The sequence below is a fragment of the Petromyzon marinus genome, chromosome 8 (assembly GCF_048934315.1).
Source record: "Petromyzon marinus isolate PM22_M1 ecotype Great Lakes invasive population chromosome 8, UKy_Petmar_22M1.pri1.0, whole genome shotgun sequence".
In the NCBI taxonomy this organism is placed as follows: Eukaryota; Metazoa; Chordata; class Hyperoartia; order Petromyzontiformes; family Petromyzontidae; genus Petromyzon; species Petromyzon marinus.
The window spans coordinates 13445650-13467206 of record NC_133674.1 but is presented as its reverse complement, the minus strand read 5'-3'; the positions used below and the strand labels follow the sequence as shown (position 1 = coordinate 13467206).

General features: G+C 43.0%; 1 protein-coding gene across 7 annotated transcripts in view; it reads right to left on the bottom strand.

Moving 5' to 3' along the window:
* Positions 1-21557, bottom strand: part of LOC116940242 (kelch-like protein 2) — a 53301-nt gene that overhangs the window by 12361 nt on the left and 19383 nt on the right. For all 7 annotated transcript variants that reach the window (XM_076065664.1, XM_032949748.2, XM_076065665.1 and 4 more), the window contains exons 8-11: positions 15736-15885; positions 12399-12516; positions 8552-8749; positions 6819-6920 (exon numbers count right to left, since the gene is read on the bottom strand). In XM_076065664.1, coding sequence (XP_075921779.1) covers positions 6819-6920; positions 8552-8749; positions 12399-12516; positions 15736-15885 — 568 coding nt within the window. The remainder of the gene's footprint in view (positions 1-6818; positions 6921-8551; positions 8750-12398; positions 12517-15735; positions 15886-21557) is intronic.

Sequence of the window (21557 nt, the reverse complement as noted above, 5' to 3'; positions counted from 1 at the left end):
GATGTCAAACTAATCTCATGGGAGCTTGAAACCCCCATCCCCACGCTTGGTTATTGACCCACAAACTTAGAGCTCGGATGATCCCAGAACCAATTGTGAGGTCAAGGGATAAATGCTGAAGTGAGACGCAAGCGCCGTTACGGCACTCACTTGATTCAACTTCCAGGCTTTGATAGTAACAATGAAAAAAAATTACACCTCAAGAAAACTTTGAAAGAAAAAAATATACATTAAGATTGTCTTGATCTTAATTCCCTGACTGCAGAAGGTATAAAGAGGAAGAGTAGCAGGTGGTAATAGAACCAAGCCCAAAGAGCCTTGGCCTTGGAGAACCTGGTTCCCAAAAGTCATGGAAACAAGGCATTAATCGCGACTGAACCAGTGATGTTGTTGACGTGACACACCAGACACTTATTTTTGGCTGAGCTGACATTCAGCTCCTGCATGACTGTGCCTAAATTAAGCAGCCAATTTAAATGACACAGAGCCATGATCGAAGATATTAAATGTGACCAACAAGGTTGGCAAATACTCAAAACTGAGAAAATAAACTGTTGTACAGTGTGCTAAATTCCACACTGCTGCTCCAAAATGCACGCACGCACAAACAGTTTATTGCTTTGGATAAATGTACTTGTGCTTAAAATTAAAATCTGGAGAAATCTATGACACAACTCAAGGCCAACATAATTGCAGCCTGGTACATTTGGAATTCTGATGCGACTTAACAACACCAAACTGAATCACCAGAATTGAGTCATGCACTTGTAAATGCCTCAGCCACAAGTGTGAATATGGAAAGCCAAACAGTACAGACAATTATCATCACACTGAAAGGGTAAACGGCTGCTGAATGGATGTATTGCGTTTTGGAGAAAACGGTCTGTAAAAACATTAATAAAACATGATTTTAAACCCATTCCTCTCTACTAGGGCCATACACATTTCAGAACTCAATTGTTCGAAAAAATAATAATCTGATATCCTCAAAATGCACAGTTCACACAAATATGTGAAATGTAGCATCTGGAAATAAAGATGCCCGATTTTCCTAACTCATGGTCATGCCAGAACAGACAACACCGCACATCTATTTATGAAGCTACATATTGACGCAAAGCATAAAGTATAGCTGCAAGCGGGGGTAAATAAAAAATATATATGATCAAGTACCGAATGTACCTGGGTGGTTGCTTTCACAGTAAATCTGACATTACACCATCTATTGTCGGTTTTTTTGCAAGCAGTCTTAAGAGTGTTATGAAAATGCCCGAAGGTCAGACACTTCCGAGTCATTCTGACAAGAGTAAGATGACAGTATTGTGATGCAATGCAGGGCAGACAGGCACAGTGGAGAACGAGGTACAAATATTAACTCAGCCAAAGCACAGGCAAGGGACTAGGGAAACAAACTGGTACACAAAGAGTGCTCACGAACACAGGCAATCAAACATTATTTGAACACTGGGAGAGGGGCACATATGTATGTTGAATTTCTTTGACACTGTGTAGCCAAACGCTAATCAGAGGTGTGGGGGAAGGACAACAAACTAAACACAAAAAGCAGTTTAAAAAAAATTAAAACAGCAACTTAAACATACACTGACTCATGTTGCCGTGCTGCTATAAAGCAATACAATTATCAAACAATGCCAAAGCTGGGTGATAAATGTTAATGTTTTAGCATTTCAGCAGCAGTTACATTAAAGAATTATACACATTGACAGCATTTCCTGGTGCACATTCAGCCTAAAGATAATCTCCTAGTGTAGCAAGAGGGTGCTGAACCTTGAAACCCCTTGAAAACGAGACAATTTGATAGTTTAGCAATTGCTGATCACTGTACAAATACACTCAGGACAATAGCACAGGAATAGCCTACTTCTGTGGCCAAATGACAACATATAATATTGTAAGTGCACACAAATTTGCCAAAATAATATTCAACTGTTCATTTAACTGATGTGCAAATATCAGAACAGCTACATATGCATGAACCACCTTTTGAAAGTGGACAATGGAGCCATAAAGAGCAGCTTGCGATGTTTCTTTTTATTCTTAGCATCTAGGTTGGTTTAGTTAGGTTTAAGAGATCTTGGCATTTACAATTAATCATACAATTAATCATACTTGATTGTCTTGTGTGACTTAGACAAATTGCAGTGTGTTGTATATATAGGCCTTTTTCCAAAAATTAATATTAAAAATAATTCTGCCATTTTTTAAATAATAATAATCGATCAAATAAATAAATAAATAAAACTCCCTCTACCTCCCACAAGCACCAAGCATCTGGAGGTCGTCAAAGGTAATTAAATAATAAACTCCGGGGCAAAGGGAGGTTAACGACGATCTGAAAAATCTCCAGATTGCCAAAGGACCGCATGCCATGACCTGCTTGGCGCTTTGGACAGTTCACAAAACAAATATCCAGAATCACAGGCACGGACACAGAGCACAGGGCAAACGGACATTATAACTGATATATATTTTTTTACGGAAAAAGTTAAAGCTTGGCTATAAGAATAAGTCGACTTTATAGACTGCAGTATTCCTTATATTATTTCTTATTGTATATTTCTATCTACGTGACTTTACCAAGAGAACCAAAGTACATGAGTTCCTGCAATCACGAAAACTTAAGTCCAAACTAAGCGAAATCTCTGACCTCGAGAATAAAAAGCACGGATCCCTGGATGCAGACAGGGAGCAAAAAGTAATAAAACCCTTGAAATACCGGAGGTAACATCTAATGACATTACAAATCTTGGTTAAACATAAACCAAATAATAATCACAAGAGATTAGACCTAGGGTAAGTCAAAAGAGATACAAGAAAATAGGTCAAACACACAAGACCAGATAATATGTATTCCATGAAATCAGAGCCTCCCTGGCCGCCTTTGTCTTCCAACAATTTTACACAAACACATGGTAGCCATAATATACGTATGAAGGGAGAGTGCCTCCCCTCCCTAATAGGAGAGACCACGAAGAGAGGGGTTGGGAATGCAAACAAACAAAATGTGATAGTAAAAAAAAGGTCAAAGGTCAAAAAGGGGGGCGGCAGCCAGGCCACTGCTGCCACGGGAGGACGGTGACAGAGGTCATCTGTTGTTTTTTTCTCTCGCAAGAGACACGGAAGGAGGAGGGAGAATTTCACATTTAAGCTCGGCTAGGGGCAGCTCTGCAAGGAGGAGCGCTGCGAACGACAGAGTCTTGCTAAGGGACAGGCTTGGCTCCGGGGCATGGCCTTGAGAGCAACCATGGGTGTCGTGTCTCACAGAGAGAAGGGACGACGTGTTGTTAAGAGCTGAGTTCGGCATGAACCGACAGAGTATCGCTGAAAGTTTTATTCTACATTTATTCTGATGTTTTGAGTCGCTTGCGGAATCGAGGATTGAGATAAGCTGTATTGTACTAAGCTATCAGAGTTGTGCAAGAGGTGTGCAAATACAATTTTCAAGTTTTGAGAGTAAGTGATTGAGCCAGCGACGAGCAGTTCACAGCAAGAGCCTTCCTGGAAGAAGGGTGAAGAGCACGAAAATTGAGCAGCAACGACAAAGCGCAGCCCTGAAGTAAGGGCGGGTGTCCGTGTGAAGCTGGCAGCTGCACGATCAAGGAGAGAGCAAGAGAAATGAGAGGGAAAGAGTGCCGAGCGACGACAAGCAATCAACCTGGAGAAAGGACGGAAAGCACCAAGCATCGACCAAGCCAGCATCACAGAGAGCCAGCTCCACCGAGCAAGGGTGTCTGCCACCAGCGAACGAGCTGCACGCGCAATCGAGCATCGCCAGAGAGAGAGACGGAGCAGGAGAGAGAGCGCGCAGCAGCGCCACCAGCGCCACCAAGCAAGGGAGACAGCTGCCAGCGGACAAGCGTTGTGCCGACTCGGCTCATCCAGCAGGGGAAAGAGCCTGACCGGCCGCCCGTGAGCGAGAGTGTCAGCGCCAGCGAGCGCGCCGTGGGTTCGACCCACATGCACACCGACCGGCACCAGCTGGGAACCAAGACGAGAGTGAGGAACTGCAGCGAGCGGACGAGCTGCGGGCGCTATCTGACGACGGATCATCGCGCACCGACGGCGAGCGTCGTGCCGACTCTTCCACCCAGCTGTGGACCGAAACTGTGGCCGCCCCCGAGCAAGAGAGAGAACGAAGCCGTTTGTACGACCCTCTCCCACACTCACACCCTCGCAACGCATCGCCCGGCGTCTGCTTTACACAAAGAATTGAACAAGTGGCAAAGAAGACACACAACACGCATATCGGGACAAATAAGATTGTTCCAAAAAGTTGTGTTTCAAGAAGATTTGCCATTCCAAGGTGGTGCATTAAATATCAACTGATCATGAAGAACATTGCTGCCCATTGAGTTACGTGGATACGGTCGTTTAGAAGTATTTTAGTCGTTCGTTTTTTTCTTTTTAATTGTATAATCTTACCAATGAATTAATTGATAACTACTCTTGCCTTCGGGACATGTTTCTTTATTGCCCTTCGTATGAATATCGTTGCATGAATTTTTAAGGACTTTTCCTCTCGCCGTGTATGCTCGCGTACTCTGAGGAATAATCGATTGTACTGTTACCCAGTTAAAAAACGTGACCATTGAGGGTTAAATGTATAGCTCAATGAGGGGAACATCTCCAGGAGTACTGTGTGGACAATTCCAAGCATAAGAGTTCGCATATTAGAGTGTTAAGGTTTGTTTAGAAATTAAAATTGCTTAACACAGAAGTGTCTGAGTGGTGCCTTCCTAAGTTAATGCGTAATAATCTTAATTATAAGAACTGTATCCTGCGGTGAGATTTGAATTTGGAGACCTGATATAAACACACTAAGACATAATCAGTAAATGTTAAAGCGAGAATAATTGTATTATACCGATTGATAATACAACCCTAGACAACGAAGCCGAGCTTAATCTAGCATACTTACATCACACCTGCATAACTACATACAATTGTCTTATCCCGATTGATAATACTACCCTCGACGAGGTGAGGCCTAATTACCATAACGGTTTAATTAGCATAATCACATGCAATCAATACTAGTATCTCTCTAATTAGCATAATTTATGTGCATATTTACATAAAATAGCATAATTTCGGATAATTACGCAATTATTTAAAACAAATCGTCCGATATTTATTATTATTAAATTTTCAATACCCGGCATAAACAACATATTACACACACTGTTCTTAAATACACTCGATATTAAGTTGAACCAGAAACAATAGCAGTACAAATGAGACAGCAAGACGGGACAAAAATGAATACATTCTTCAATCGAATTGTGACCCTGAATCATAACAATTTAACACATGGCTGGTGAGTTACCATCCATCCACCAATCTCCTACCATGTGGGTCTGTGGGGATTGTTGGCTGTTAGGCATGTGATGAGTGATGAGGTTGTGATATGGCAGGGATCCACATTGGAGTAGTGTGGCTCATTATGAAACTGACATGTTATCATCTTTATTGCTATTGCAGACAATAGGGATTAAAATTTTATAATAAAAAATGTATTTGCACATTAAATGTCTGGATATCACAACTAAAGGTTTTAGTTTTACATAAACCTCATATTTGCAGAGGAATATATGACTCCTGATGGAATATACAATTATCTGCCTAAGGGGGAAACTAACAAGGCAACTGCTGAAGAAGGCTTGGAACCTTCAATGATTGGCTTTATTTTTGGTTGATTCAGTTTAAATGCCTCAAAATACTCCCAAAAACATTCAGCAGTACTCGGCTAGATGTTTATTATCTGTAGGTATTTTTTGCTGTAATTATGTATATAGAGTTGGGAGACGCCAACACGAACAGTCATATTTCTATGGCCAAATCTGTATTTAAAAATCTCTATTTGATTGATTGGGATTCCTACCTAGTCTGTAAAATTTACCCAATTACATTACAATTCCAAGGTGATGATGAGGCAAGATGGGAGGACTCATGAAGCCTGGCTGGCCTAGTGCAATGCCATTGAAACATATGCTCGATATTGAGTTAAACATTTACAATTGCACACTGGCAGGTTTCGGGATCGACCACCAGGAACGCCACTGCGACCTCGTGGATTACTATTCAGACCACCGTGATTTCCACTTGGCACCACCTGGCTGAATATTTGGCCCATAAAAACCATCGGGACTAAAACTGGGACCACTGGGCCCACCAGGAGAGACACATGGACTATTGCTATTGGGCCAATTCCATGCACTAGGCATCGGCCATACGTGTAAATTACAATTCTGGTCTACACCACCAGCTGGAATAGCGGCTGATACCATGACAGTGAGTTTGGAATGTTCACTCCTCTCTACGTGATCCACCAACTTTTGCCTCCGAATCATTGGATTATAGGTGTGCACTAAAGCTCCAGTATGCAGCATAATCATATATTCTTGAATTTAATTGTCACTTATCGATTACAATTCTATACAATGTAAAAAAAAAAATTTGTGAATTGAATTGTAAATACATGGTTAACAAATATCAACGACATGCTTCCTGCAGCATTAAAAATAATAATTTCACATTGAAATAAAACAAGCATCCGATTAGCCACTCAGAATGTGACCCAATGTTTATTGGGTCACAATCGGATCCAATCTCAAACTGTATGCATTTCTGAAGTGTTACCAATTTTTACTGAAGAAAGTGGGTTGATCCAATTCTAAAGCAACCAAAGCTAACAAATATCACTATAAAAACCCCCACAAAACTTGAGTGTAATTAATGCCTTAGAATCCATTTGCACAATCTAGGGGACGTTCTGCATTCGTCACACCGGTCATTACCTCCTACGACACCTACACCCACACTGCTGCGCCGAGTGTTCATGGAGGCCACATGCACCCACTCGTTGGTCTTGTAGTTGTATGCCTCCACCGTCGCCAGCCCTGGAAAAAAAAGCCAGCAAAAGGCAACAGCCTTGCAGTCCTAAAAGTCTTCTCACCGATGGACACATGACACTTGTCTGGTTAAGCAGCACGCCTTGAAACAGATCGGCGTATGTGTGCGGTTACATTGTCTTGCACAGCTCAATTGATTGCTTGGCTTTTAACCACTTAATAAAAATACAATCTTAAAAGGGATTAAAGTATATGCATTTAAACGTGAATGCAAACTGACTATTCTTCACACATAGCAATTAAATAAAGTGAATGGCAAAATTCGCTCTCTCGTGTTGCCGAAAAGGCAAGGTTAGTCCAGGGTACAAATGCCATTAAGTATAAACAGATTTTGTCCAAAATTTTATTTTTAAATCATCTATTTACTTGATATTAAAACAATAGGATAATTTGCAACATAAAATGAGCCAGTATTCAAGTCATGGTTCCGCCAACACAGGTAAAGTAATGATAAATATTCATTGCTGCAAATGACATACAATATATGGACCTCCCGTGATGGGAATACAGTTGTTCCTCACTATAACGCGGTTCACCTTTCGCGGCCTCGCTGTTTCGCGGATTTTTTTTAGTGTAATTTTGCATGCTTTTTTTTCCTGCGTACAGTATGAACGCGCATTGTGTTCGGCGTCCTGATTGGCTAAGGGAGGACCGCACATGTGTTCTGCGTCCTGATTAGCTAAGGGAGTACAGAATGCGTTAGGCTAGCCAGATTTACAAAAATGTTTGGGCTTGAAAACAGGTTTTGATATTTGGTTTCATTTACTAATATTGTACTTATTTTTTTAAATCTGCGAAAGTTTGAACTTTGAGAGTGTTTAAATAAGAGAGAAATATGAGAAAATGTTAATGCCTGTCTGAGAAAAGTGTATAAAAGTGTGTGGTTAGGGGTTTTACGGCCTTAAAACATGTATAATAATTGTAAAAAATAAAGCTGATTACTTCGCTAATTTCGTCTATTGCGGGTTATTTTTAGAACGTATCCCCCGCGATAAACGAGGGACCACTGTATTCCGATACCACCCAGCTTGTGAATTAGTAACTCTCACGATGTTAGTTTTCCCACATTGGATATAAACACAAGGCATGAATGAGTATGACATGCAGACGGAATGTTTATTTAAACCACATGATATCCCAGTGAGACTATCAATCTATTTTTAAACAGAGACCTGGGTTATAAAAGCATGCATATAAAACGGGTAAAGCAAATACAGCGCAACTACAAAACACAAGGCAACTATGGAGTATAGCTTGGGATATTTTGGGAACTTCATTGAGTTAATTTGGTTTGGCTGATCCAAAGTAAATGCCAAAGATCATTGAACATGTTGTGGTGTGACCGAAGAAACTTGCAGTGACCCATCTGAGTGTTGAGTCTTGGCCAAGGCTAACATTACCGGTCTTAGTTGTGCACAAAAAGATGAAGCAAAAGCAATGTCCAACCAATGTTAAATATTTCAGCTTTGGAAGCCAAAATTAACTTTGGCCACGGTTATAATTGGATGGCCTATTCTTAGAACACTCGAAGCTAAAATGGTGCTGAGCAAAGTGAAATGAACGGGTACCCCGTGCGGCACCACCGTGTTTTGCCGTTGTGGTTCTGGCCGCTTACTCACCCGTGCTGCCGTCGAAGCCGCCCACGGCATACAGCACGCCATTGAGCACGGCGGCACCCAGCGTACTGCGCCGGTCCTGCATGTTGGGCGCCGCCAGCCACACGTCCTTGGCCGCGTCGTACACGTCCACGGTGCGCACGCGCAGGGAGCCGTTGAAGCCACCCACCGCATACACCATCCCGTTGAGCACCACCACGCCTGCGTCAGCATGTACAGGTATAGACAAAGATCCCCCGTATAGCAATTAACAGACTGTTGGGGCAAGTGCTGTTAGTGAGCACTGATGAAGGCCAGAACGGTACACGAGGGGGTGGGCGGCCAGCACCACGCCCGATCGCCTTTGTCTCCCGGTGGTGATGTTTACACACCGCATCAGGTACTCATTTGAGGCCGAGTCGAACGAGGGGAGGTCCATGACTGGTTCAGGTATTTGTTACTGGTGTTGGTCGTGATGCGGGAATCGAACCCGGGTCACAGGGTTCGTAGCGCAGTAACGCTAACCTGGTACACTACCGCACCCGACACGTGCAGTCACACACACATATGCAGAATTACTCAATTAAATCCACAGACTAAGGCAAAAATTTTACAGGTTGTTGACCAGACTAAGACGAGAACCAAAATCTAAATAATGAGCACTAAATTAACAATACTTCACTGCTAGGATGCCGAGATGTTGGATGCATGCTGAGGCCTATGTATAAATAACTCTGTGGCCGTAAGGTGAAAATGAATAACAATGAACTCGATGCAATGTGGTAAAACTTTTACAAGGGATGTTAATGAGAGGTCACACCAACTGAGGGTTGTGATAACTGTATATTGTAGACTCATGTTTACGTACATTATCAATAAACATTTTCATACTATATTTTACATCAATTGGGGCTACAATATTGAATAATAAAGCAGTACATTAGTTTTTTTTATGATCTTACATGTTTGCCTCGGTTGAAAATGATTTGTGCACTATTTATATAAAAAAATGTAAATACTTGCAGCTGCCTTTTTGCTATATCGCCCACAATTGTAATCTATAATAAACCATTCAACTCATTCTAAAAATGTAGTTAATTAATTGTGTCGTTCAGATGGACAAGAGTCAATGCAGTTAGTGTATTCCCCAGTGCGTTTTTCCCCCAAACAACCCACTGAAGTGTACATTGTGGAGCCAGTAAGGGCGTTCCACTAATTTTTTTCTCAGGATGCAATGTACTCACTGTAGTGTGCGCTTCTTCAATGGAGGAAGAGCAAAACCACACAAACTCTCCGGAAGCCCTCGTGGCTATCATATCTCAACATTGGCATTCATCTCCTGAACATATTGCCAAATGCAAGAAAATAATAGTGTGCAATGAATGTTGTTGCACTTATACATGTGTCCACTGAAGAGTGTAGGGGTGTTGTGGGAAGGAAACACAGTGTGGGAAGGTAACACACAGCCACACCTTGGTGGCTACAACCACGTCCGCTATAGCCCCACCCTCAGTGGTGTGTGGGTATTAAGGGCGGGGAGCCAGAGAGCACGGGGCAGTGTGTTGGGGCCAAGAATGAAGAACCAGTGAAGAAGGAAGGCCGGCTAGATAGACCCTGGGACTTCCCTGACCGCTGTTCTTTTGAGGGCCGGCAGGGCAAGCCAGTGGTGCGGCCCCAGAGCCTCAGAGCCGGAGCCCTTTTAAGGGTCGGTCTGGTTGGTGGGGTGTCGTGATCTGTTGCTTGACCAGGGCCAGATCAGATAGCCTCCTTTAGCGCCTGTAGCTGGAGGAACTGGGAGCACAGAGATTAGGCTAGATAGCCTAGGGGGTGTCCCAGCGTGAATACGGGCGAAGGGGCCGTTACCCCTTCCAGTGTAACCCTTGTTAAAGTGAATAAACAGTGCTGCCTCTACTCCACCGTCTCCGTGTCCCGTGAACCCACTACAAGAGCACCGAGCATTTCAGTTTAATTCCTTCAAGGCAATCACTTAGCTTCTTAGCTGCCCAGGGTTAGGCTATTTGTTACTCGGATGATAATGAGCAACTAACAAGAGCACAGCATTGTAAAATGTGCTCTCTGAAAATTAAGGCTCTCAGCGAAATGGTCAGTTTATAATGTGGTGTTGGAAATGACAAGACACGCTGCATGCTGTTAATTTAAATGGTTCGCCAGAAAAAATGACAAAAAATGTGCCTTATTCCAGTTGACTGGGAGGTGAGAAGGTAATACTTTTGCAATATCCTCCACCTAAAATGTCTGAGATTGATTTACTGAAAATGCTGTTAAGCTTATATCAGCTGGCATAGATTTTAGACTATACGAACACTTAAAGCAGAGGAGTCTGGTGCTTAGATACTTGCAGTGAGAGTGCTTCACAATGATCTCTTTTACAATACCTTTCATGTGAAAGTTGTAATATCCAAGTTGTACAGCATGTAAATCAGAAAGTGACCCAGATGCAAGGTTTGATGTTTTCAAAATTCTTAGCGTATGCATATGTAAGCATACACTGATGCTGGCAACTTACTTAGCAAATATTACAGTACTAATTTTTCTTGGTGAAATTGAACGAACATAAATATATTTTTTAAATGTCATCAAAGTGGTACATGTAAAATGGCAAGGACTGCACCTTATTGAAGTACTGTCACTGAAAAAAGACAAAATGGCAGTGAAGTAGAGTGAATAAGTCATAATTGGTAAACAGACTGATTAGAACTTTGAAGAAAAAACATATGAGTAAAAAAAAAGGATTGAACATGATTAGCAGAAAGTGTATAAATCAGTTCAGAATTAAACAGACTGTGCATGGATCAGAATGTGACCTAATAAAAATCACGGTCACATCCTGATTGACTTTGCATGATCAGCTGACCCAAAAGAATGATGTTAAACATTAAATCCAAACTGCAATAAAAAATAAATGGGATAAAGACCCCCACCAAGTGCATAAACTGTTCCCCTAATGTCCAGCATTGCTGTAATGAACCCAAGCAATGGCTTGGGTTCAATTTCCAAGTGACGACTGTATTTTAATATATTTATTTAAAAGCCATATATTACACAATGCAAAAACTGTAAGAGAAGATTAATTAAAAAGCTTTCTTTGCTCATGAAATTCGAGACTAAGTCCCAACATCCCAACACAGGGCATCTAACGCCCCATGTTACAGTGACAGTGGTCGTCATGGGATAGTCTCAATGTCAATAAACAAAATTGCTTCTCAGTCCAAGTACAATCTTATGACTTGCAAACCAAAATAGTTGAATGTTTCTGATCTCATTTAATGGAGTACTGCATAGTACATTACCATACAGTTATTAAAATGAAATCCCGAGAAACAGATCAGAAAAGGATTTTACCCCAGAATGATCAATTTAAGAAATCATGTGTCTGATCCAATCAGATCAGAATTCTATTGGAAGTGCGATTGGCCCAAATGCGGTCAGATGCAATCACACACAAACCATGCACCCAGAGTGACCAGCTATTTTAAGCCTACGTCGTCACTTCTATGCCACAGGATTGAGAAAAATCTCGAGTGCCAGCATTGAATAAGTTGATTGGTTGATTAAGTAAACGTGCAAGTAGCTAAATCAAGTGAGAATAAGCAATGATATGAGCAAGGGAGTGAATGCAGCATTTGAGTTTAATTTCCTTCAAGGCAATCACTTAGCTTCTTAGCTGCCCAGGGTTAGGCTATTTGTTACTCGGCTGATAATGAGCAACTAATAACACCACAGCATTGTAAAATGTGCTCTCTGAATATTAAGGCACGTCAGCAAGTGTGCCAGTGATTCAGTCGGTGAGCACACGTATGAGTGAGTGGGTTAATAAGTCTGAGCAAGTGTGCATGTGTGTTCTGCTGACCAGCCCTGCAGCGCCTGGATGGGAGTTCACCCACTTGGAACCACCTCTCCTCCTTGAGGTCATAGCACTCCACACTTCGGATTGCCTTGGGGGCTTGGCCACCCACCACAATCATCATCTGAACAGATAGGGAGGGATGCAGAGGGAGACAAACACTTTGTTTAAAAAAAAAGCTGAATTTCATGTTGCTTTTTGTGCTGTTAATTGAAAAAAAAGCAATATGAACGAATTAACTTGACATCAAGGGAACTTGGGGAAAATCATTGCCAACCGTTCTATAATTGGCTTTTTTTGTGCATTGTCGGTCTGAAAGGTAAACAAGCTGTGCAATGCCTCTCGTCACATATCTGCCCAAACCTTATGGATTCTCTTGAAAAAATATCCATATATTAGGTTTTTGGTTGAAATCGCGTAAATATATAAATGCGTCATTAAAACCCGCCACGACCCGACACAGCCAACTAGTAAGGGTTGTCATGTAAACAGAACATCCCAATTCGTCACTAGTACAGCACACCGGTGTGTTGGAGAGCCAAGCCACAACATTTACAATCTGAGTACGACGTTTTGCCAGTAATTACAACTAGCTTCATCAGGCGATAGCCAGATTCGTGGGGAGAAGTCTTACTGTTTCGTTCCTTATATAGAGGCGTAGATGTGGTGACCACGCTTCTGCGCTCTTTCACAATGTGGGGGGGGGGGGGATTACTGAGGCAACGTACATTATGCATGTGCATTATGCGAGCCCTTTGAACTTGTCCTTCCTGTCTATTGTTTATTAAAATTTCCCTACCAACGATAATCCTATTGAAGTACGCTGCCCTTTGTAGGCATGCATTAAAATAATGTATAATTTGATGATTCACTTCCACGCAGCACTAAGGCGGTCGCTATCCGAACGGTGAAAGTTATTTTGATTTCTTTCAATTTCGATAGATTCTCAAATTAGTTTTGGCCAGTAGTAGCTAGTTTTTCACAAAACTTCAACATTATCAAAATCAATTGAGTGTCCTTGTTGGCACGCGTGTTCTGCTACTGCTGACAGTTGTATTTGGGAGAATTTTATATTTTTCTGATGTTCTTTTAATCTCGTGCTGATCATTCGTCCTATTTGCCCAACATAACATTTACCATACGTGCAGTTAATCTTGTACACACATTCCGTTGATAGCTTCGGTAATACATCTTTTGTACCAGATATTAATTTCTGTACTTCATGTACAGTGCCAAATCTGACTCGGATGTTTTGTTTTTCCAAACATCTGGCTAGTTTATCAGTGACTCCCACAATGTACGGTATTTTTTATCGTTTTAATTACATTACTTGGGCAGTTTCAATGCTCTTGTTATTTGATTTGGTTTTGGTATTCAATGCCTTGTTGATTTGTGCATCATTGTAACCGTTCATTTGCAGCACTTTTTTAACATGTTGAATTTTACTTCTCAAAACTGTCACCATCTGACACTTTCTTAGCTCAATGAATGAGCGTCTTGATAAGAGCAGATTTCTGTGCGGGGTGATGGTGTGACTCTGCATTCAGATAGGTGTCAGTATGCGTTTTCTTTCGGTAAACACTGTGTGTTATTTTACCATTTCTACCCCGTCCAAGCAGAATATCCAGAAATGGTAGAGTTCTGTCAGCTTCCACTTCCATGGTGAACTGGATGGATGGGTTTTGCGAGTTGAGATGATTTATAAATGCGTTCAGTGTATCTTTGCCGTGTAGCCAGACCACCAATGTGTCATCCACATATCTAAATCAAGCAGATGGTTTTAGTGTGCTTGAAGCTATTGCTTTTGTTTCAAAATCTATGTAAAATTCGCTATCACAGGAGACAAAGGAGATCCCATTGCTGCTCCTTCCTTTTGTTTATAGAAGTCACCTTGCCACAGTCTTCAGTTAGTCTTGGGATATCTTTGGCTAAGCCTCTGTTTGTTACCAGTGTCGAGTAACTTAATTGACTCGTTGACCGGAACTCACGTAAACAGAGACGTCATATCAAAACTTATGAGAATATCATTAGAGTTAAGCTTAATATTTTTCATTATATTTACGAGATGTTCAGAGTTTTTGATGAACGAAGAGGTCCTACCGATGTAGGGCTGTATTTGTTTCGTTACGTATTGTGCTAATTTGTACGTGGCAGAGCCTATTGTACTAACTATGGGTCTTAATGGGACATCAGGTTTGTGAATTTTTATTTGTCCATAAAGTCTTGGTGGTTTTGATGCCCTTGGTTTGATCAGGTATTGCTCTTCCTTGGGAATTTATGACTTGGCAATGATTGCTGTTGCTTTACGTTCCATGGTGCTGGTTTGGGTCTCATGGACGTGGTCTACGCCCTCAAGCGCCAGGGCCGCACTCACTACGGCTACGGAGGCTGAGTGCCCATCTCTCGCGCACTAAACCAACCCAAAGGCTTTTTTCAGAGCCACCCACCTCTTCTGAACTGTTTGCGCGCCAGTGTTACCAAACCGTTCACGAAAGAAACACTTTCTAAATGGAGCAACATGTCCTGGGTTGTTGCGCGCCAATTCCTCGCGAGCGTGGACCGGGCTCTCCTCGTGGACGCGCGGTGGCTCGAGGTGCCGTCTGCTGCTGCCGCTCTGCTCGGTTAAGATGTTTTCTTGTTCGTGTTTTTTGTTTGTTGCGGTTGCACCCGATTCAAGAGCCGAATGGCTCACAGGGCTATACCAAATAAATGAAACTGAATTTAATTTTAAGGTAGGTACCTTCATCGAGTAACTCTTTGATTTTATTATCATAGTCCTCACGGGGCATCACAACAGTCGATAGACCCTTATCAGCAGCAACAATTTGGATATCTTTATTTGCTCTCAATTCTCTTAAGGCTTTTGCTTCGCTGAAGTTAATATTTGTTTTTGAAAAATTATGTGAACACACTTCCATTATGATATTGTTCTTTAGTCTCGAGATTACTTGGTCAAAAGCATATTAATATCCAACCATATAACCAACATGCCAGTAATGTATAATAACAATGCTGCACACAGCACCAAAAAAAAGAGATTCCTCAACAAGCGATTCTCTGCATGTATGTGAGCATAAATAATCGATATCAGTTGATGAGTCTTAAAATGCTGCCCCCATCTGTTCATCCAGTGGTATAAATTAATACACCACAGTCAATTGGTTAGATGTCTGGTCAGCATGGAAGAAAAGGCCAAATACCGTCTGAAGGGGCTCTCCCTAGAGCTCACTCTATTGGAGGCCCTTCCGCCAGCAGTGATGTGAGAAAGCAATTGTTTGGCTGCACCTTGATCATTATTTCTTAGTCGGTGAATGGATGCACACCGTTATACCCCAGAGCTCACCTTGGGGAGGCCCACAGGTGTGCGAGGTCGCGTGCGGTCCGACTTCATTAGCGCTCGCTGCTCGCTCGACAGCAGGTGGTACTTCATGGCCTCAATGAGGAAGTCCTTACAGGTGCTGTTGTTCTTCACCAGACTCTCTTCCTCCACACGCTGCAGGGCGGCAGCACAACCCACAGCACAACCCAATGAAACAGCTGCAGGAGGACAGTGTAAACAAACGCATTGCCACAACACTGATACCCCCACCAACACAGCAATACTTTACCTTATTTTCTTGCATGTTATTTCAGGTGTTCCTTGCATGACACCCAACAGACTCTCGCCTGGTTATAAAGATGCTGACGGACTCTTTAACCCTGGGGAAGCCCACTGAGATTCAATGTTTGGCAAGACTGAGGTGTAAATTAGTATGGAAGGTGATTTGTTTTTTATGTATCGTTTAAGTATGATTATGGATTTGTTGTCCACTTATAGTATCAGTTATGCACGTACTTTGTTTGTATAACTAAAATATATTGAAGACTGAATCCTCAATCAATTATAATGCAATGTATCATTAAGTAGACTGTAAATTGACAAATAGCTTAAATATTATCATGCTTGTGCCTTCACAAAATGTTGAAATGTTTAATGTACACGTGGAATGCGGAAGTGTGCTGGATCGGCTTACTTTGTGATAGAACGTTACATCATTAATACAAAATAACCCTTTGTAGCTACATGAAAGCTATTCTGTAGAATCAGTGCCTCACCTCACGCCAGTCCTATTAATCAGTGTCAGAAAATTCCGAGACTACATTCCCAAGAAACAATATAAAACCTCCCCTAGCTGCTTTTGCGACCCAACTTAAATAAACATAGATCAGAAAGCAGGAAAGCTTAGCAAAGCCTTCGCCAACAAGAAGACAACGTGCTTATACATTTGTAGAGGAGTAGTGGAGGACGTCATATCACTCAGGGGGGGTGGAAAGGGATGATGCCAGAAGTTACGGGGGATATATAAGGGGGAACCCGTGACGTAGAGGGGGTCGTCGCGAAGGGCCAGGAACGGAGAGAGTTGGGGGAGTCGGGATCCAGGGTAGGGGGGATTAGTGCCAGGCGAGTGTGATACTTCATCCGGCCGACCGAGTTGGATGATCCCTCGGTCAGTGCTGGGGGGGGGGGAGATCGCGTAAGCCTGGGTGGAGCTAGGGACCTCCCAGTACCCTTTCCCCTGGGGAGATAGCGTTGTTACCTGTTGGGCGTAAGCCTTTAATAAGTTACCGGCAGTAGCCTTTAATAAACCTTGGCATCAGCCCCTACTAAAGAACCGTGTCCGTGTCGTCAGTTGCACCTCAACACATTGAGCAAAAGCAGATATATATATAAATCTTGACTTAACGCTTATATATATTCTCAGCAGCTCTCCCGCGATATTTCTCACCCGATGACGATTGCTTGTTTTACGATCGAAACGTCGTGATTATTATTTTTATTATTATTATTTGATCCATCTACGTGGCTTTACCGAAAGACCCAAATAATTCAGATATATTTAGTACGGTAAACAATGTGTGCCGATGACCACACCATACCGAATGAGCCCAATCCCATCGGACTTTTAAAGCAAAGCAGTAGTGCTTGGATAGGTGACGACTAGCAAATAGGTGTAGTGGGTAATGTTGGCAGCAGAGGGCAGTGCAGCACAATCTTTTTTGTTTTATGTACTCCGCCCACCTTCATCAACCAGCACTGACCAGCGTGGTAAAGTATGGTCAAGTGGCTTTCACTGCCTGCACAGCAGTGGGGGAGGCCCTCACCCAGAAGTGGGTTGAGAAAGGGGATTTATTGCACATGGACTGTGGGCTATGGCATCATACTTGCTGCTAGATTTGATTCTTTATACATGTTATGAAATAAGTCAAATAATATAACCAAACACAACAAATGGAATATGGTTAGTTGCACGCAGTGTGCACCTGCCAGACCAGAGCAACAGATCTCACACACTACCCAACCTGAATTGAACATACATATATAAAACTGTTATGTTTATAAATTGTCGATTCAATAGCCACAACCAGTAAAAAAAATCGACATGTTGAAATTCAGCAAATATTTTTTATACTTCAACATGTTTAATACCTATCAAGCATCAAAGTGCAACAAATATCACGCAATATTGTGTCATTGTAATGCTCCCCCTGCCGGACAAGACGCCATTAAGTGGCAATGCAATGTGTTATATTATTTGTTTCTTTCGGTAAAGTCACGTATATAGAAAAATACAATAAAATAAACTAAAAATCACTGGTTCTTAATCGGAGTGAGTGTACTGGCAGTCTATAATGTAGACTGTCGCCTGGTTTTTAAGCTGGTGAGGGTATTGGCAGTCTATGATGCAGACTGTAGCAATGGTTATTGAACTGAGTGAGCGTACTGGAAGTCTATGTAAACTTATTCTTGGTGAGCATTTCTGTGAAGTCCTGGGGGAGGGGAAATCCCTCGGCATGGAAAACATCGTGGGACAAAGTGGGGATGACCCTGCTGAGGCTGCGGCGTCTCAAATTTTGGAAGTCATCCCTTGTGAGTGGCTGGCTGAGGTGCCATCTGTTGAGGAAGTATAAAGGCGATCTAGAGTCTGAGACCAGGAAAGGTACCGGGCAGAGATGATCTCCCAAGCGAACTGCTGAGGGAGGGTGACGTTTGTGCACAGACTGCCCTACATGACATCATAACAGTCTGGACCACTGGACGGGTTCTACAGGATTGGAAGGATGCCTCGGTGCTCCCCCTCTTTAAGAAGGGGGACAGCACAGGCTGTAAAAACTACAGGGGCATCTCACTCCTCAATGTGCCGGGAAAGGTCTTGGCAAGGATTATTCAACATCGCCTTGCCAGGCACGCTGAGGAGAGGCTTGCGGAGCCCCGGTGCGGTTTCAGGAAAGGGCGGTCCTGCACAGATGCCATATTTTCTGTCCGCCTGCTACAGCAGAGATGTAGGGAATTCCAACAAAACCTACATCTCTGCTTAATTAACCTGGTCAAGGCCTATGATACCATCAGTACACCTGGGCTCTGGGTTATTCTTCGTGCTTTCAGATTCCCTGACCCTCTGCTCATGATCATTAAGGACTTTCATGATGGTGAGCGGGCCTAGGTAAAACTACGTGGCCGGGAGTCAGAGCCATTCCCTGTTCACCTTGGGGTGCGACAGGGATGTCCTCTGTCTCCCACATTATTTAACATCTTTTTCGACCACGTAATTCGTGAAGCCTTCGATGGCTGTACCGGAGAATTTTCAATCAGGTACAGATACAATGGGAGGCTGATCGATGCCCGGGTGCGGTTAAGGGATGGTTCCCTATTGGTCAACCACGTTATGTATGCCGATGATCTGTTAATTGCCACTCACTCAGAGGAGCAATTGGAGGCGCTGCTGCTGAACCTGGAGCGTGCCACTAAGAGGTGGGGACTTACCATCAGCCCCACCAAAACTAAGCACCTGCCTGAGTATTTTTTACCATCGGACACTCCACCCCCACAACTCCCAATTGGTGATGGGGTAGTTGTGGAGAGAGTGCAGAGTTTCCCAAACCTGGGCAGTGTGCTCATGACCAGCTCTGGTTTGACAACAGAGGTCTCACTACGAAATCAGTCGAGTGGCATTATCTTTTCATCGGTTGCGTAACACTGTGTGGAAGCTACCTGGTCTGTCGCTCCGCACGAAGCTTCAGGTCTTCTCGGCCACGGTCATTCCCTCCCTTCTCTATGCTTGCGAAACGTGGACTCCCCTAATGGCACATCTTTGCCGGTTAGAAACATTTAGGCTGGCCTGCCTACAATCCATCCTGGGTTTAACCAGGCTGGATTGTGTGAGGAGCTCACAAATCCTTGAAAGATCTGGACAATGTCCCATCGGTGAGCTCCTCTGGCAGGCAAGGCTGCGTTGGCTGTGTCAGATAGCCCGCATGCCCAGTCACTGCACGCCTAAACAGATTTTGTTCGGCCGGATAGAGCAGGCTAAACGGGCGCGGTACGGGCTAGAGAAGAGATGGAGTGATGTGGTGCAGGAGGATGTGGAGCTGAGTAGACTTGCCGATTACTGGTATCAGCAGTGTCAGGATCGGCCTCTGTGGAGGAGGCTCATGAAGGACGCTACTGGGCAGTGGAGGCAGTCGCCCTCCAACAAGAACGGAGGGCGGAGGAGCGACGCTCGCAACGAGCGGAGCACCGGGTAGCTAAAACACAGCAAGTTGGCACAGTAGGGGGCACAGGTGGTGCATCAGCCAGTCACCTCAGTCAACCCGTGGCACCTGGGTCTGCCCCATGACCTCTGTCAGCGGGCGTTCGACACTTCACGTGGCCTCAACGTGCACAGAGCCTGGCACAAGCGTCGTGGTGACGTCACCGCCACTTAGTGGCGAATGGCGGTTGTTGTTGTTGTTGTCCCCATAGCATTTTATTGTATTGATAACTGTCACAATTGGTTGACACTCAGAACAATGGAGAGAGTGCCTCCTACTGATCAGCCTGTAATAGTACAGTCAGCATATCTATGCTCAATGGGATCCCGACCGCGAAGTACTGCTTGGACCTAAGCCGGGTCCAGTGCTTGAAAAGTATGGAACCACGTCTTATGTAGACTAATAGCAGACCAGAACAATTGCTAAAATGTATTTGCAATATTTTAATAGCTGCAAACAAACGGTTAATTGTTGCTGAAATGAGCAGTATTGTCTTTGAACTTCCAATGAACAATCAACCTAAATGTTTTGATTATGTATTAGCCCCACGTAACTTTAATGCACAAAACCAGCCCATGAACTGACAGAATAAAAATACGTATGAGAGAATATTTGGGGGATGTCTGTGTTTGAATACCTATAGCTGTTCTCTTTCCAGTTAAATCAGCAGAGTAATGCAGGTAGATTTGGATCCAGGCTGTTAGGTTTGGATATAAAGTGGGGTAAATGACATGCTGTTGCTGCAGAAATTAACTAGGCACCTTCACATAGCTACTAAATCCACAAAATAGCACTTTCTACTTTTCCAAGATATGTGATTGTGAAAATTCAATCACGTCATTTCACAACAGCATTTAACTTTAAGCCGGAATATGCCCAAATGTCACTCCCCTCTCGATAAAATCTCAGAAGAATTAAAAAAACTATTAATAGATCATGGTATGTTAGGAAAAAAAAATCAACACCATAAATGTATTAATGGCCTGTGGCCAAATCTCTCAAAATGTGTCTGATCATGCCAAATCTCAGACACTCAGCTGGTTTGAGCCTGGACAGTGCATGGATGGGTGACCACCATGCATAAACAGGTTGTTATAGGCTGTGGAGTATCAGGGGGCAGTGCAGTAAAATATGTTGTTGCTGCAATGTCTATGCTCCTTGCCTTCAGCAATACACACTGACCAGCGTGAAGTGTAGAGAAATACCGATCAAATGCCCCGGGTGGCACAGGAAGGCACTAATCCTCCAGTGGATTGACAAAGGGCTGTGCATGTATAATGTTAAGGGAAACTGCTATAGCAAAAAGGAAACACTGAGCTCATGTTACAGTGGAATTCAAATTAAATCCCTTGAAGGTGAATAAAGTTGCATTAATTGTGTTACTCTACATAGCTGCTGCACATAGCCAGTTGTAAAACATAGAAACACTCCAGCAGAAAAGCTGGAACGTGTGGTAGTATAGTGGGAGGGGGAGCTCCTACCTCAAACTCATTTGACCAGTTCAGAAATTAGGGGCTAAACATTCCAAAAATATAGTAAGCCCTTTGTGTGAAAATTGTGGGTACACACATCTAGATATTTACATAAAATACGTTC